Genomic DNA, 16,138 nt, shown 5'->3' on the forward strand with positions numbered 1-16,138 from the left:
ACCTGGCATATATGGCATACTGTTCTTAATATGTTTGCTCACCTTCTTGGCACTATGTGTTTTAACCAAGGTCTCTGAGAAAGGTTGTTTCCCCAGGTAGGGATTTTCCCCTGAAGTTAGGGAGGGAATAAAACCTCTTAACTAAGTGCCAGGCGGGTAATTAATCACTTTAACTACGAACAATCATGCTTAAGCTACATAATCTTTACTCCCTGGAATGGAGATAAGAAACGCCCTAACCTTTGTAATAGAGATTGATAGGATTGAATCAACTGGTATAAATACAGATGTAACAAGACAGAAAGAAACAGAACTTAGAAGAGAACCAAGAAGACAGAACCTACACAGAACCTACAGACAGAAGAACTTCGCTGGAGAGAACATGGCAAAAGATCCTGGACTGAACCTGACTACAGAAATTGGCAAGAGAACCTGACTAGAACCTGGTGACTGAACCTGGCTGGAGAACCTGGACAGAACCTGGCTGGAGAACCTAGCGAGGGAACATGTACACAGAACCTGGCTGGAGATCCTAACCAGAACCTCTCTGGAGATCCAGACCAGAACTTGGCTGGAGATCCTGGCTAGAGATCCTGGTTAGGCTGCTGATCAACTGAACGCTGTCTCCGTGTCCTTCCTTCTTCGCCGACTCCGTCCACACCTTTGGGGACCCCTGGACCTGCTGGGGCTGGACCCCGGCATTCGAGGCTGGCAGGAAGCTGGGAAAGTGTTAAATTCTTACAAAAATTGTTAATTTTTAGCAGGTTTCTTTAGTAGATATAAAGCAAACTTTTGTAAAACCATTTCTGCAAAGCTTAGTCATATCAACATTTTTAAATGTCTACATGAATTTTAATGAGAAATATTATTAGATTTCTCAGTTTATTAAGTTATCTCATGACACTTTTGGCAAAACTTTGTTTTTTGCCTTTATATATATATTTATACACACAAAAAATTGTATGTAGTGCAAAATCTTTCTCTTTGCTTTATGGAACACTGATGAATGCAGTCCTCAAGGATGAGTATTTGATCTAGAACATATCTTAAGAAGGTATAAGGGAAACATACATTATTTCTGATGAATAGTATTCAGGAGTCCAAATGTTTACTTTGTCTGGTGTTCGTAAAGAAATATGATTTAAAGAAATAAAGCTTGACCATCCTATGTAATAAAGGGCTAATATGCAAATTGACCAGTCACTATGATGCTCACTGACCATCAGGGGGCAGATGCTCAATGCTGGAGCTGCCCCCTTGTGGTCAGTGCACTCCCACAGAGGGAGCACCGCTCTGCCGGAAGCCCTGCACAGAGGCACTGGCGGGAGCCTCTCCCGCCTCCACAGCAGCACTAAGGATATCCAACTGATGGCTTAGGCCCACTCACCAGGCCTCTAGTATTAAATATAAAATGGTTCTTTAAATGAGCCACTAAATAGTCCTGCCTTTTCAAGCTGTACCTAGGAACAGCTCAGTGTCAGAACTAGTAGTATCTACAAAGATCAGTAGTAAAAGCAAAAGTGTCCGTGTGTGTGTGTGTGTGTGTGTGTGTGTGTGTACGTACACTCAGAGAGAAAGAAAATGTGAACTACTTTTAAAATATAACTTGAGTTCTGAAATGGGAAAGAGAATAGTGTCTGTGGCTGGGTGACTTTGGTCTAAACTCCTTTCTGGGAGTAACTCAATAACCCACTGGCATCTAGTCTGAGATTCCAGCTACAGGAATTCTAGAGCTGGAAAGGAGAGGTGTCTTACACAGAGTCTAGCAAATGATAATTTATAGCTAACACACTTCTGTGGTGATTCCTATGTGCCAGGCCCTACTCCAAGTGCTTAGGCTCAGTCATTCATTTAATCCTCACAACACAGGTTTTCAGTAAATGATGAATGAATGGAAAATGTAGGAGACTGTATTTTCACTAACACCTCAAAGAAAAATAAGAAATTTCTTGCAGAGCTTGAAAACATGAGCATAAAGAACACTCACAAAACTCCAGTGATGATATGGAGAAAATAGTGTTCATTTGGGTAAATTCTTAGTTTTTAGACACTAAGTGTGGTATTTAATTTACCTTAGGTAGTGTTCATCAGTGTGAACTGCCAGGGATGATTTGGATAGATTCCAAAACCTTGTTTGTTTTGTTGTAACTGTTTCTTGAAATAAAGTGATTCTAAGGTTAGTTGAGAAAATTTTCAGTTAAATACCGTAAATTTCAACTGTTGGTGGCAGTATTTTTTTGTTTTGTTTTCTAACTATTGCATTTTTCAGCATTGTAATAATGCACTATAGAACATGAAACTTATATTTCTATTACATGTCCAGTAATATGCTGACTCTTCCTCTTGAGCTTGAAAACATGACCATAAAATCTTTGGGGGATGAAGGGCAGCCTCGCTCATTTTTACTACATTATTACCACTTAAGGAATTTTACCAATTCAACAAAGTATTTACTTAGTGGTATCAGAAACATCAAGGCATTCATAATCATTGTACTTCTGTTCAAAAATAGAGTTTATTGATTAGCTAGTAACTTTATAAATGCCAATCATTAATTAATAAATCAAAGATTATCAAATGCCTATTCATATATGAGACATACATTTTTTGTATAGTACTTCTTTAAATCTAATTGTTGTAGCATCCCTGTTTCTCCCCAAAAAGACAGCAAAATAAGATATTTTATAATTAGCACCCAGATTTACAAAACTGTGATTAATTTTAAGTTTTAGATAACTTTATGCATTTAAGAATCTGATTTAAATATTACTGTTGTTTGTTATGTAGTTAGTAGTGTTTATGGTTAAACTATGATTTAGTCATTTGTCTAACAGTAGTTTATTATAGTTGTGATTCACAAGTACTGTATTTTTCAAACCTAGGTTGCTTTATCCAGGAAAAATTTAATCAAATTTTAGAATGAAAATATTTAAATAAAAAATATAAGATCTCTTGGCTGTGAAATATATTGATGTTAAGATAAAAAATGTATAAAGTGGCCCACCCAGTGTGTCTCAGAGGTTGACCATCCACCTATGAACCAGGAGGTCACGGTTCAATTCCTGGTCAGCACATGTGGAAACCTTGATCCCCAAATAGGGGGCGTGCAGGAAGCAGCTGATAGATGGTTCTCTCTCATCTTTGATGTTTATGTCTCTCTCTTCCTGCCTCTCTGAAGTCAATAAAAACATATATTTCTTAAAATGTTTTAATTTCCCCTTTAATTATTTAATTATTATTTAATATGATTTAGGTAATTGCTATATATAGTACCAGTTTTAAAAAAATTTTCACAAATTTATTCTTATAAATGGTATCTAGAGTCTGATAATTCATTATCAGACTAGAGCCTCATTTTAATCTGAAATTTGATATCATACTGCTAGTAATTTAAGTAGGCACTGGGTCAAGCCTAGAAAAGTTTGGTCTAGGTAAGTCGTATTGTCTTTGGCATATTGTGCTCCCCCCCTTTTTTGGTATATTTTACTCAGACCGTCAGTTACTGCCTCCCTAGGTTCTGTGTTACCCTGTTGCCCTCAGGTTTAAACATGTGTGCCTGTGCTAGCGTTTGCCCCTGACTCCCATCCCTATGTAGCTCATTTGCCTCTTGGACCCATTTCCCCTAGGCATGGGCGCTGTCTCTTTTCTATTAGTGTTGTGGCTGGGCCAACTCAGTGCACTTCAGGCTCTTTTCCCTAATGGAAACAACTTCCAACTTTCCCCCATTCAGTAACTTGGCTGATGTGTACTGTCAACAAAATTTAATCGTGATGCTGTTATCCCAATGTATGGGAAATATTTTAAGCTTTTGTAAACATAACATCTGTTTACTCGAGTTTAATGTTGCATCATTTCAAAGAACATAGGAGGTATTGGGGAAATAAAATCCATGTTTGAAATATGGATTTATTTTTTTCTCTTGTGCATAAAACCTATTTCAATGACTTTTTGGATAGTAGACATCACACTTGAAATTGGGGATGCCTTATTCACCTTGATATTCCCTGTCCTTAACGAAGTGTCTGACATAGCAGGTACTCAGTAAGTATTTATAATATTAGAATTGAAATCTTAACAGTGAAAATATTTCTTCTTTTCTTTTAAACAGTCTTTATGGTTCTTAGCTTAACATAGCTATGTAATTCTGGTATTTGTGGTTGGAAATAGGCATAGAGAAGTAGATTGTGGTCTATATAAAGGCTGGATCCCTGTCCCTCTATTAGATTTAGAGTTCTTGTAACTGCTATTGCCTTTCACAGAGGGAATTCTTTGGAAAGATGACTGGCTGATGGACACTTAACAGAAGAGTCCTATGAGACTTGAATAAATACTTATTTAGTGACTGAAAATTCATTAGATACTTACATCTTCATTTGATATATTTAAGTTAATTTTTACTACATACACATGTCTACCTGACTCATGTCTATAAAAGATAATCAGTAGAAAGCATTTTGGTGTTCTGTAATTGCATGTATCGATTGATGCCTTTTAAAATCATTGAGCCGTTGAGTAATGTTCCCCAGTTGCCTTCTGCAGTGAGTGACTGGATTAAATGCAAATGTAGGTAGAACGATGAAGGCTTTTTATCCTAGCTTTGAACACATTGTTTTAATATCTGATATTTATCGCTGAGCTACATGTAAAATCATAATCATTAATGCATCTCTGCACATTTCTATTTTTGAATATTCCTGTAGAAATCCTGCAAATATTTCACTATCCCACATTGTGAATAAAACATATACATTCTTAATTCAGAGGTATATGCCTATCTATTTCTTATAGGAAAATTGTTATTCTCCTAAACTTTATCTGACATTTTAAAACACCTTTAATTATTTGTTTAAAAAAACACTCTTAGTGATACACATTATGTTTGTAATGATTTCACACATTTCAATAAACGTCTTACTTCTCTGAGCTTCTCCAACATACGTGTTTTTATCCATTTACTTGGCATGTCATCATATGTCCCCAAATAAATTCATATTTAAATCTTTCCTTTGGATACCTTGTCTCTCATGAAGTTCAAAAATACTCTGTATAGACTATATTAAATGTTACTATCTTAATCTGCTTATTGGGTCATGTCTGAATGATTGTGGGATTTAAATACATTTTGCCTCTTTGTTTGGGACTTGGAGGTGTCAAACCCATTGGTCATTGTTGTAAACCTGAATCACCTCCCTTGTGTGGTTAATTCTAAACTATGGAATGGCATTTTATTTTTGGAGGGGGAGAAGGGATGAAGTCAAAGGAAAAGAAGGGAATGTTATTTTATTTTGACAATTAGTTTATGTATTTATTATTATTCAACAGCTAAATAGGACCAATATGCAGGCAGGAAAGAGAATGTTATTAGGATTGCCTTATGTTAAAGTTAGCATATATTTTGAAATGCCATGTGTATTCTTGGCCAGTAGTATTATAAGTGTGGTATCATAGATAGCATCTTTTTTTTTAATTCAAAATAATTGGTAATAACTTATAAGAGCACAGGATACTTAAGGGCAGTATTTTCTTAGTGTCTCATTCACTGATTAGCACATAGTAAGAGGAAGAGGACTCCATAAATACTTGCTCATTAGGCAAATGTATGAGTGTTTTTGTTTTCAGTGCATTTTCTCAGTTATATGGGAGAGTGGCGGAAGCACTTGAGGGATGCTTAGTGAATCTGTTCAATAGAGGTTACATTTATTTGTGGTTTAAACAGGAACAAGTAGAAAGTTGATATTTATGTGTGTTTGTATAGATAAGTAAATGTCCATAACTTTTTCAATTCTAAGTTCTTTGAGAGCATTCTTTTCTGACTTCTCCATAGAGACTAGCAGTTACTCATATAATAATATACTTCATCAATTCGAAGATGCTTCATTTTTTAAATCTTCAAATATTATTGGGGGATATAAAAAACCTTCAGTCTTTTTTCTTATTTAACCTGTCTCTTGTCACAAAGTTGCATTTGTGATGGCTAACAAGTAGTAGTAGTAGTAGTAGTAGTAGTAGACTGATTTGCTCTTGTCAAATGTGTAATTTGACATTTTAATTTTAATTCATTGAATTAAATGCTTACCTGACTTCATCTTAATCACCGCACCCACCTATTTACACGTTGAATTTGGCATTATTTGAGGTTCATTGAATGCGCATGAACTTTCAAATTTTTTGTGTGTGATTTTTGGTAAATAGGACAATCTTCAGTAATTTCTGAATTTTAAAAAATGAAGGATCTTAATATATTTGGCTAAATAATGTACAGTATAATATCATTTTTAAATGTATTTTTAGAATTCTTGATTCAAATTGTAATTCTCTTTTTTTCTGCTCCTTCCATAGCTTCCTGCAGATTTCACAAAACTACACCTTACTGATAGCCTCCACCCACAGGTGACCCACGTTTCTTCCAGCCACTCAGGATGTAGTATCACTAGTGATTCTGGAAGCAGCAGTCTTTCTGATATCTACCAGGTAAGAAGGTGTTTTTCTTGTCATTTGCTTCATTTTCATTCCCAGGAGCTTTATGGTTATTCATTGATAGAACCTATAAAGTAACTATATGGGTATATATTGTGTGCATCCACAGACATAAAGTGTTAGTGTTTATGCTTCACACAGACATATAGTATGTTGTAGTTTGTTTTAAGAAGTGAACTACTATCTAATTGTATTTGCCTCTAATATTACCAGTTATCAGAACTTCTAATAGAATTGTTATAATGGAAATGTTCCTCTTGACTTTAAATATTAATTTGAGTATTGATGTATTCGGTTTGTGACTTTTTAAACTAAAATTGTAAGGGATATCTGCATAATTATGCTTTTATGGTAAGTTTTTCTTATTGAAGTCTTGTGTATGACAAAAAAGGAAGAGATTGTTAAGATTAGATCATTGTTTTTCTTACCTATAGATGTAGTTACATGTTCAAAATAAATTTTTATGATACCGATGAATAGAAAAGAAACTGGAACTATGGAATTTTAAAAAATGTTTTAAAAGCAAAATATTTTTTTTAATTTGCTAATAATTCATTGAGTTAGAAAATGCAAATTTAGGAAAAGTGACTAAAATATACCAAAAAAGGCCCTTTTGGTGGGGTCTTTATATTGCTAATGTAAGTGTAGAATAATTTTTCTGAGAGGTTGGGAGGAGAGGAATTCAAGAGCACAGTGGGATAACTAGCTGTAAGAAAAGAAACCCTCCTTTGTTTTAAAAGGGACATACCATGGTGGGTTTGGAGTGGGAAGTTTGGAAAGAGTTTCTATCTAATGGCTTCTATTATTCTCTTGAAGAATTGAGTTCATTTGTTGAGAGCGAGAGGTTTGGCTGATGGAGAGATTTAAGGAGAGAGAAGTTTTGAAACAGCAGTTTCAGAGAGTAAGAAAGCAAATTGACTAGGGCAGTGCAGCTCAATTGAGTTGGTGCCCTAAAATACAGAACGAATTTCCTCTGCCCTTTTAAGTAATTTTCTCTACACAAAGAAAGCAAAGATTTGGCTTCACATGTGACTGAAGTTTCGTTATATGAGTGTAATATAAAGACGGATGGAGCAACATGCCAGGCTCTTTCTAGCTGCAGAGCTTTGTTTTTGCCTTCTGCCCGGAATGATTTCTCCTTATGTGATCCTTTTTTTTCAGTCTTCTTTTTTAAGTACTATTTTCTCAGTGGGTTTTTTTAAAAATATATTTTATTGATTTTTTTTACAGAGAGGAAGGGAGGGGGAAAGGGATAGAGAGTTAGAAAGATTGATGAGAGAAACATCAATCAGCTGCCTCTTGCACACTCCCCACTGGGAATGTGCCCGCAACCAAGGTACATGCCCTTGACCAAATCGAATCTGGGACCCTTCAGTCCTCAGGCCGACGCTCTATCCACTTAGCCAAACCAGTTAGGGCTCAGTGTGTTTTTTTTTTGTATTTTTTTAAATTTAATTCCCCTCTAAAAAGTAGGTCCTATATTTTGGTTCCTTCCTGGCTAGTTCTTTTATTTAGATTTTTAATTGAAAGTATTATTACTTTCTGTCTTCCTATAAGAATGCTGGCTCAAGAAGTCGGGACTTCTCTGTTTTGTCTCTCTTGAGCCTAGTATACTGCCAGAAAATCATGGCCATGCAGTACAAATGTGTTTAATGAATGTGATTGAAATATTAAACTAGGAAACATTAGCTGAAGGTGTGAGAGCTAGAGATAGAAAGTAAGAATCTTGAAGATCATGCTTCAGTTTTTTTAAAAAAGGGTTACCTTGAAAGCAGGTGGAAGCAGATGGAAGATGGATGGAAACAAAACAAATAGGAGGCTGTTGGTAATAGAAAGCAGAAATGGCTAAGTTGGTGATATGAGACAATACAGTTTCCAGCCTTGATAAGGTCCTGGATAAATGGTGTGATTAGCAGAGCAATGGCTTAGGTGGACTGGAAATAGTTGTACATAAATAGATCAATAGAACAGAGAGCTCAAGCAAAACGGAACTGGTGTGTAAGGATTGTTGTAATAGAGGAAACCTCACAAATTAATGAAGAAAGTGATGAATTTTTCAATAAATGGATTTTGGGGTGGAGGGGTCATTTTATAATCTCACTTTATACCATAATTAAGGTTAAATTCCAAGAATTATCAAATTCTTAATGGTATAATGAATGGTCAAAAAATTAATAATTATAAGATCAACTGAGACATGTAAAGTCAGACTATAACTCTCTTATGCAAATTAATAAGAAAAATACTCAGCTCATAATATAACAATATTCAGAGGGCAAGAGTAGGTAATTTGCAGAAGAGAACACACAAGTATCTATACCTTAAAACATTAGTAATTGAGTATATGAGGATTTAAATATGAAAATATTTTTTCTATCAAATTAGCAGACTTTCTTATAGTAAATATTTACAGATAGACATTCTTATACCTATTAGGATTGTTAATTTTTTGAAAGAAACCTAATAATTTACATTAAGAGCTTTAAAGAATTATTCTTTTCTTTTAGTTATACACATATTTTTAAACCCTATATTGAAATAAAAATGTTGGAAGTATAAAATTAGGAACAGTATAAATTACGATACATAAACTAGATTTAATACAAGCATTATATTTATTTTGAAATGTATTTTCATACTTCATATGTATTGGTTTTGTCTGCAGCTCCTACTTACTTTGGTCTCGGTCAAATTAGTATCAGCACTAGCATTCACTATAATTTTCTAGCCTAAGTTTATATCTAGCCTAAATTTAGGTACTGTTTGAGTTAAATATGTATGTTTGAAATTCTGCACAAAATTTATTTAAATCAAGAATTCTATTAAGCAACCCTCTTAAACATGGGTATCCATGTGTGGGATATTTAGTAAGCAAAAAGTTTTTTCATAAATGATTTTTAAGTACTTAATGTAAAACATGTATAGTCGTTTTTATTTTTCTTTAATTCTCACCAGAGTAGATGCTAGGAGAGAGAAGAACATTGCTGTGAGAGAGAAACCGATCAGGTGCCTTTCTGGAAGCTCCCCTACTGGGGATCAAACCAGCAACCATTCAGTGAATGGGATGATGCTCAACCAACTGAGCCACTCCAGCCAGGCACTATAGTTATTTTTATTTTAGGTAAATTAACACTTCACTAGAGCTTTATGGCATGTAATATTTCCTCACTTTGTTCTTTTTCTTGATAACCTTTAAAAATGCAAAGTAACCCTAGTCAGTTTGGCTAAGTGTGGATAGAGTGTTGGCCTTTGAACCAAAGGGTCCCAGGTTCAATTCTGGCCAAGGGCACATGCCTGGGTTGCGGGCTCGATCCCCAGTAGGGGGCGTGTAGGAGGCAGCCAATCAATGATTCTCATCATTCATGTTTCTATCTCTCCCTCTCCCTTCCTCTCTGAAATCAATAAAAATATATTTTAGAAAATAAATAAAAATATCTAAAGCAACTTTAAAAAATGCAAAGTAAATTGGTTTTAAGAACTGTATTTTTAATAACAATATATGTAGTCCCTTTTGATTTAAATAGATCATAGAGCTTTCAGTATTGATCTCATAATATAGATTTTTTTGAGATTATGACTATAGCTATAATGTGCACTTAAATCTATATTAGGTTATATATTTGAAAGATAAATTAATTTAGGACAGAATTATTTGCCTAACTAAAATATATAAGCCTTTCTTCTTTCTCCTGAGATAAATATAATCAGATACCTTTTAAATATAAGGTGTCTGTGTGCATGTCATTATTTAGAATAAAAGACCTTAACGACAAGCATTAATCTTAGTAATATTATAGTTAGGAGAAACTAGAAATTAGCAAGTGTTTTATATTTATATGTAAATATATATTTTTAAACATTTCATGTTTTATGACGTAACAAAGCAGAACATGTTTTATTGCTTTATTATGTTTTAACTTATTTTCTTTATGAAGACATATTCTTTTGAGAAAACTGGGCAAAGTATTATAGTGCAAAATATTTATTTAGTAGTTTGTATTGCTTAGACCAGATTTTGAGTTCTGACACAGTTGCTGGATTTTGTTTTAATTTATATTGAACAGTATATTTAATTTTTCATCTAAAAAATAGGAGCAATCTGCCCTAGCCAGTGTGGCTCAGTTGGTTGGAGAATCGACCCATGCACTGAAGGGTCTCAGGTTCAATTCCCAGTCAGGGCACATGCCCAGATTGTGGTTTTGATCCCCTGAGGCAACCGATCTCTCTCTCTCGCTCCCTTCCTCTGCCTTTCTCTCTCTGTAAAATCAATTTTTAAAAGAAGTATCTTCAGGTGAGGATTAAAAATAATAGGGGCAATCTAATTTGCTGAATAGCTACGAAGATTATTTTGTATTAAAAACATCAAATATTCTAGATACGTGGTAGTCATGAAATATAGAATCACTGTTTTTATCATTATTTTATGAGCTATTGAGCCAGAATATAATGGATGCATTTAGCCTGAGAAAATTTTTTTCACAGTATGTAAGGGGTTGGGGTTCTACCATAGTTTTGTGGGGAGGGGGGTTGTTTTTGGTTTTTTTTACAGATTCTGCTAATATAAATTGTGTGCGAGGCTCATAGCAGGGATGGGGAGAGGTAAAAGTATGCAACTACTGGTGAGAAAAATGTGTCCCCATGAAGAAGGAACTTTTTATGTAGCCTGTTATTGGCTTTCTTTTCCCTATTTGATCCAACAATCCTGTGAATGGCAAGATACTATTCCAGTTTACTGATAATAAAATTGCTTTCATAGAGGCTAAGGGACTTTGCTAAAGTCACATAGTGAATGGTAGAATTGATTGAACTGTTAAACTCTGAGTTTGTGTATTGATTCAGCAAAAAATAAAATTCAGTAACTACTAGGTTCCAGGCATTCCTCTTAAGTTGAGTACCCTTCTGTAGACCAGTTAGTGTTCATTAAACTTCAACTTCCCTCTGTCTCCAAACTTCTCATTGCTCATGAGAAAGTGATATTACGAAATTAGTAGGTTCCTGAAAAGTTATTGATTTAACTTCAAACATATTATTAAAAGGAATTCTGTAGTATTTTAAAATAAAAGATATTTATTTAAATAAAATAAAAATCATCTTTAGGTTTAGTGAATGTTATTTTAAGCATAGTTTCTTAAAGAATAGAATACACATAACAGAAAACAAGTAATGATCATTAACACGAATGGGTGAGGGTTCAGTTTTGGAGGGATTGATCCAATTCACATTTGAAAGTCTTTTTTATTCTATTTAAGACAAATAGAATTCATTTAAATAATAAGATTTCTCTGAGATTGTATTCATTTATTTTTCATCTCTTATCATATGTTAGATGTTTACAAATTAAAGAAAAACCTTGTTATATAACTATGGCATTTAAAAGAGTTTTCTGTTTTTATTTCTGTCTTCATTAGGGTCCCTTCCTCACCCTGAGCTAATATTAAAGAATGTGTATATAGAGGACTGATGGTAAATTTGAAAGTATAAGGTGATGAGTAATCATCTTCAATATAACGATGAAACAGGTGAAAATGTAGTCAGAACAAGCATAAGCAAATTGTCACATTTCTAGACGTCAGACATAAGGTGCCAATAGCAACAATGTTGGCTTTGATTCTCTGCTCACAGCCTTGGCATACTATATCACAACAAGCTCTACTTCATTTTCATTCTGGAATTTAGAAACAATTCTTTGGATTCTGAATTTAAATTAGGCGATGTGTTTTCTGAGCGAGCCACAGTTGATTCTCTCTGCCTTGGCCACAGGCCTTATTGCTCTCCCATCTGGCGCACCTCTGCTCATGATGGTGTTTTTAAGTGATATTTATTAAGGCCTTGCTTGCAGAGCTGTCCTACAGACATTTTCAATTATCCTATATTCATTAGGTATTCTGTCTTCAATTATTTTCACCCTAAGTTTTTCTTACAATGTACATACGTATTTTACTTTAGGAAAGGTACCTAACAAAGTGAAAATGTGATTAAAATTATTTTTGTTAAGCTTTAGAAAATATTAACATGAGCTTATTAAGTCATTCTCTTTTTTAAAAATGGAGTGAAAACAAACTGGTTTTTTTTCTTCTTTATTTTACTATGTTTTAAATGTCATGATAGCTTGGATAAGAAATAAATATAGAGATAAAATTATTAATCCCAACAAAAAACTTAATAGGGAATAAAATCACTCATTTTGTTGAAATAATTATTTTATGTAGTGCTGGGTACATAACTACTTATTGATGTTGATACATGTAACTTTATTACAGAAAAATTGATATAATAAACGTTTTAATATTTTAAACTAGATTTGTTCTTGTTTCTTTTGTGTACAAAATATGTACTTAAAACAGTTAAAAAGTTGTTTTTTTGCTCTGTGTTAAGGCCACAGAAAGTGAGGCTGGTGATATGGACCTGAGTGGGTTGCCGGAAACAGCAGTGGATTCTGAGGACGACGACGATGAAGAAGACATTGAGCGGGCCTCGGATCCGCTGATGAGCAGGGACATCGTGCGGGACTGCCTGGAGAAGGACCCCATTGACCGGACAGACGATGACATTGGTATGTTTGGAGGAGAAAGTGAATCTAAGAGCCATTTAAAGTCTTGAGAAGTAAAATTAAACAGTCGTATTTCTTGAAAACATATTTTTGTAGTCCATTTTGCTCAGCCAATTTCTTTAAGAATCTACAAATAAAACTTTCAAATAAAACATACTTTCCACATAAGCCTTTTCTTAGCTTACTTTATGGCAAAAAAAATTAAAAGTCTTGCAAATAACATTACTTCTATTAATTTTCTTGTGAGCACTGTTCCTTTTAAGCTCGTGATTTCTGTAGGTAAACATTAGTCAAGTGGCACTTGGGGAAACTGTCCTGTCGGTGACTTTGCTTCTGCTCTGATTCCATATGACTGAGTAGAAGAAGACAACAGAATGTCAAGGTGCAGCATAGGAGCTGTGGGAGTTGTCTTATTTTAAACACACCCTAAGGTTAAAAAGCTATAAATAGTTTATATCCACTCCCCTTTCCTTGAGCTACCCTTCCCCCACCTCTCCCATCAGGCCACAGTGGATTGTGTGATAACGGTTTAGTGTGTTGAGTGCACCTTCTACACTCGGGCTTCTCCTCAGCATACTGGGAGTGAGAGCAACTTCTCTTAGAGTCTTCTCTCCACCAAAGGTCTAGAATCTGTAACCATACTTACCTGAGTCTGAATTATCTGTTCTATCACTCCCCCAACTCATTTTGCGTCAGTACGTATTTGAAGAGAAAGTCAAGGAACTGAATCTATTTAGATTGCACAGTATAGGCATAACTATGAGTGGCTTGTTGCATGTGTGTTTGAGGGAGACAGACATTATGTCTGAAAAACAGTTTTTATCATTTAAACTATATGCATAGGCTAGGAAATAAAGGATGAAAAAGCAAAACCTGGGATTAGATATTAAAATATAATAAAGCCATTTATAGGAATTGGTAGCTACTTATAGATGAACTAGGGGCCTGGTGCACGAAATTCGTGCACTGGGTGTGTGTGTGGGGGGGGTGTCCCTCAGCCCAGCCTGCCCCCTCTCACATAATGGGAGCCCTCAGGCATTGACCCCCATCACCCTCCAATCGCAGGATCGGCCCCTTGCCCAGGCCTGATGCCTCAGCCAGAGGCGTAGCCCCCCATCACCCTCCGATCGCCTGATCGGCCCCTTGCCCAGGCCTGACGCCTCCGCCAGAGGTGTCAGGCTTGGACAGGGGACCCCCATCTCCCCCCGATCACTGGCTCTGGCCCCCGCCCAGGCCTGAGGCCTCTGGCCCAGGAATCATGCCTGGGCAGAGGACCCCCATCTCCCTCTGATCGCTTGCTCCACCCCCTGCCCAAGCCTGACGCCTCTGACCCCGGCTTCAGGCCTGGGCAAGGGGACCATCATATCCCCCCAATCCCCGGCTCAGCCCCCCACCCAGGCCTGATGCCTCGGCCAGAGGAGTTTGCCCTCATCACCCTCCGATCACCAATCACCGGATCGGCCCCTTGACCAGGCCTGAGGCCTCCGGCAGAGGTGTCAGGCCTGGGCAGGGGATCCCCAGCTCCCCGCGGTTGCAGGCTCCGCCCCTGCCCAGGCCTAACGCCTCTGGCTGAGGTGTCCGGCCGGGCAGCGGGGACCCGCAGCTGCAGCGTCCCCGCGATCGTGGGCTCCACTTTAGGCCCAGGCAAGGGACTCCTAGCTCCCGGGACTGCCAGCTTCGACCGTGCCCAGCTCCCATTGCTGGCTCCACCCCTACTTCCTGCTATCACTGGCCAGGGCAGCAAAGGCGCCTGATTCTCCGATCATGGCTGGGGGGCAGGGCAAAGGCGGCCCCAGGGCCGCCTTTGCCCTGCCCCCTAGCTCTTAGCTCCCCCCTGGGTTTCCGATCACTGTCAGTGGCAGGGGGCTTCTTCCTGCTTTCCCTTTCGCCTCCCTGCATTGTGCCTACATATGCAAATTAACCGCCATCTTGTTGGCAGTTAATTTGCATATAGCCCTGATTAGCCAATGAAAAGGGTATCGTCATACGCCAATTACCATTTTTCTCTTTTATTAGTGTAGATATCATAGGGTGATAACGGTTTGATTAGATTGAGCACATTCTGTGTATGTACTGTGCATTATTCTAGGTGCTGGCATCCGTGGGTAGGAAGGCAGATGAGGTCCTTGCTCCATTGCAGTCTGAAGAATAAAGGGGAATTCGGGGGTAATGGAGGTGGGGGAGGATAGTGAATAGGAGCCTGTTTTAGGAAGGTAGAGCCAGTAATTCTGCTTAAAGGGCTCATAATTGAAGGAAGTGAGAAAGGAGCTAGGTGTGCCTTTGGCCTCAACCTGTTCTGGATAATTATTGCCTTATCTTTGCTGGAGTAAGGGATTTGACTGCTTCTCAAATACACACCTCTTGTTCCTTCTCATTTTAGCCCATTTCCTTCTCTATATTCACCACTCCTCGTTCCAAAGGTGCTGGTAGTTTCTAAGTGTTTTGAGGGGCCTGCAGCATAAATTGGAGTGGGTCTGTTTTACCCCCTGAAAACATAGGGCTTTGCTTTCTTTGATAGCGCATGTGCATCTGATTTCCAGTGTCCATAATTTCACTCTCCTCTTTGTCTTTGCCAACTTCTTTTTAAAAATCTCTTCATTGTAGTTTTTAAGAGAGAATAAAACTGAAGTGTGTTCAACTTGACTTCCAGAATCCTTGCTCATAGCATGTTGTAAATTAGACTGAACGCTGCTTATGAGCAGACTGATGTGGAAATTACCCTTTTGTGAGCTAATGTATCTTCTCTTTTGAATATGTTCATTTTAAGTATAGTTATGGAAGAAAATGATGACTAGTGTTAAAATATATGTAGCATGTCATTCTTAAAAATGTAAGGCTTTTACTTTATATCTGAAGTTTTTCTCCTAATTTCTGGAAAGCAAGAACTATGCTGATTCCTACAAAATAATGCAAGGCTCTCTTTTTTCAAAATGTGCTTGTTGATATAATATCTATAGTGAATAGCATGTCCTTGAATACCAATTCTCTTGCAAGCAGCAGTGATTTTGATGTTTGCTCTTATCAAATATACTTTAATTTAAAATAATATTTTAATGAATGTTGTTTGGTCCACAGGAGATCTTAGATCTTCTTCTATCTATCTCCTCAAAA

The 16,138-nt window shown here is 36.6% G+C and overlaps 1 protein-coding gene across 12 annotated transcripts in view; it reads left to right on the top strand.

Annotated features, from left to right (window-relative positions):
• The window catches only part of RAPGEF2 (Rap guanine nucleotide exchange factor 2), a 241,573-nt gene that overhangs the window by 186,357 nt on the left and 39,078 nt on the right, over positions 1-16,138 (top strand). For all 12 annotated transcript variants that reach the window (XM_059697740.1, XM_059697742.1, XM_059697744.1 and 9 more), the window contains 2 exons: positions 6,340-6,471; positions 12,853-13,030. In XM_059697740.1, coding sequence (XP_059553723.1) covers positions 6,340-6,471; positions 12,853-13,030 — 310 coding nt within the window. The remainder of the gene's footprint in view (positions 1-6,339; positions 6,472-12,852; positions 13,031-16,138) is intronic.

Source organism: Myotis daubentonii, chromosome 5, assembly GCF_963259705.1.
Source record: "Myotis daubentonii chromosome 5, mMyoDau2.1, whole genome shotgun sequence".
Taxonomy (NCBI): Eukaryota; Metazoa; Chordata; class Mammalia; order Chiroptera; family Vespertilionidae; genus Myotis; species Myotis daubentonii.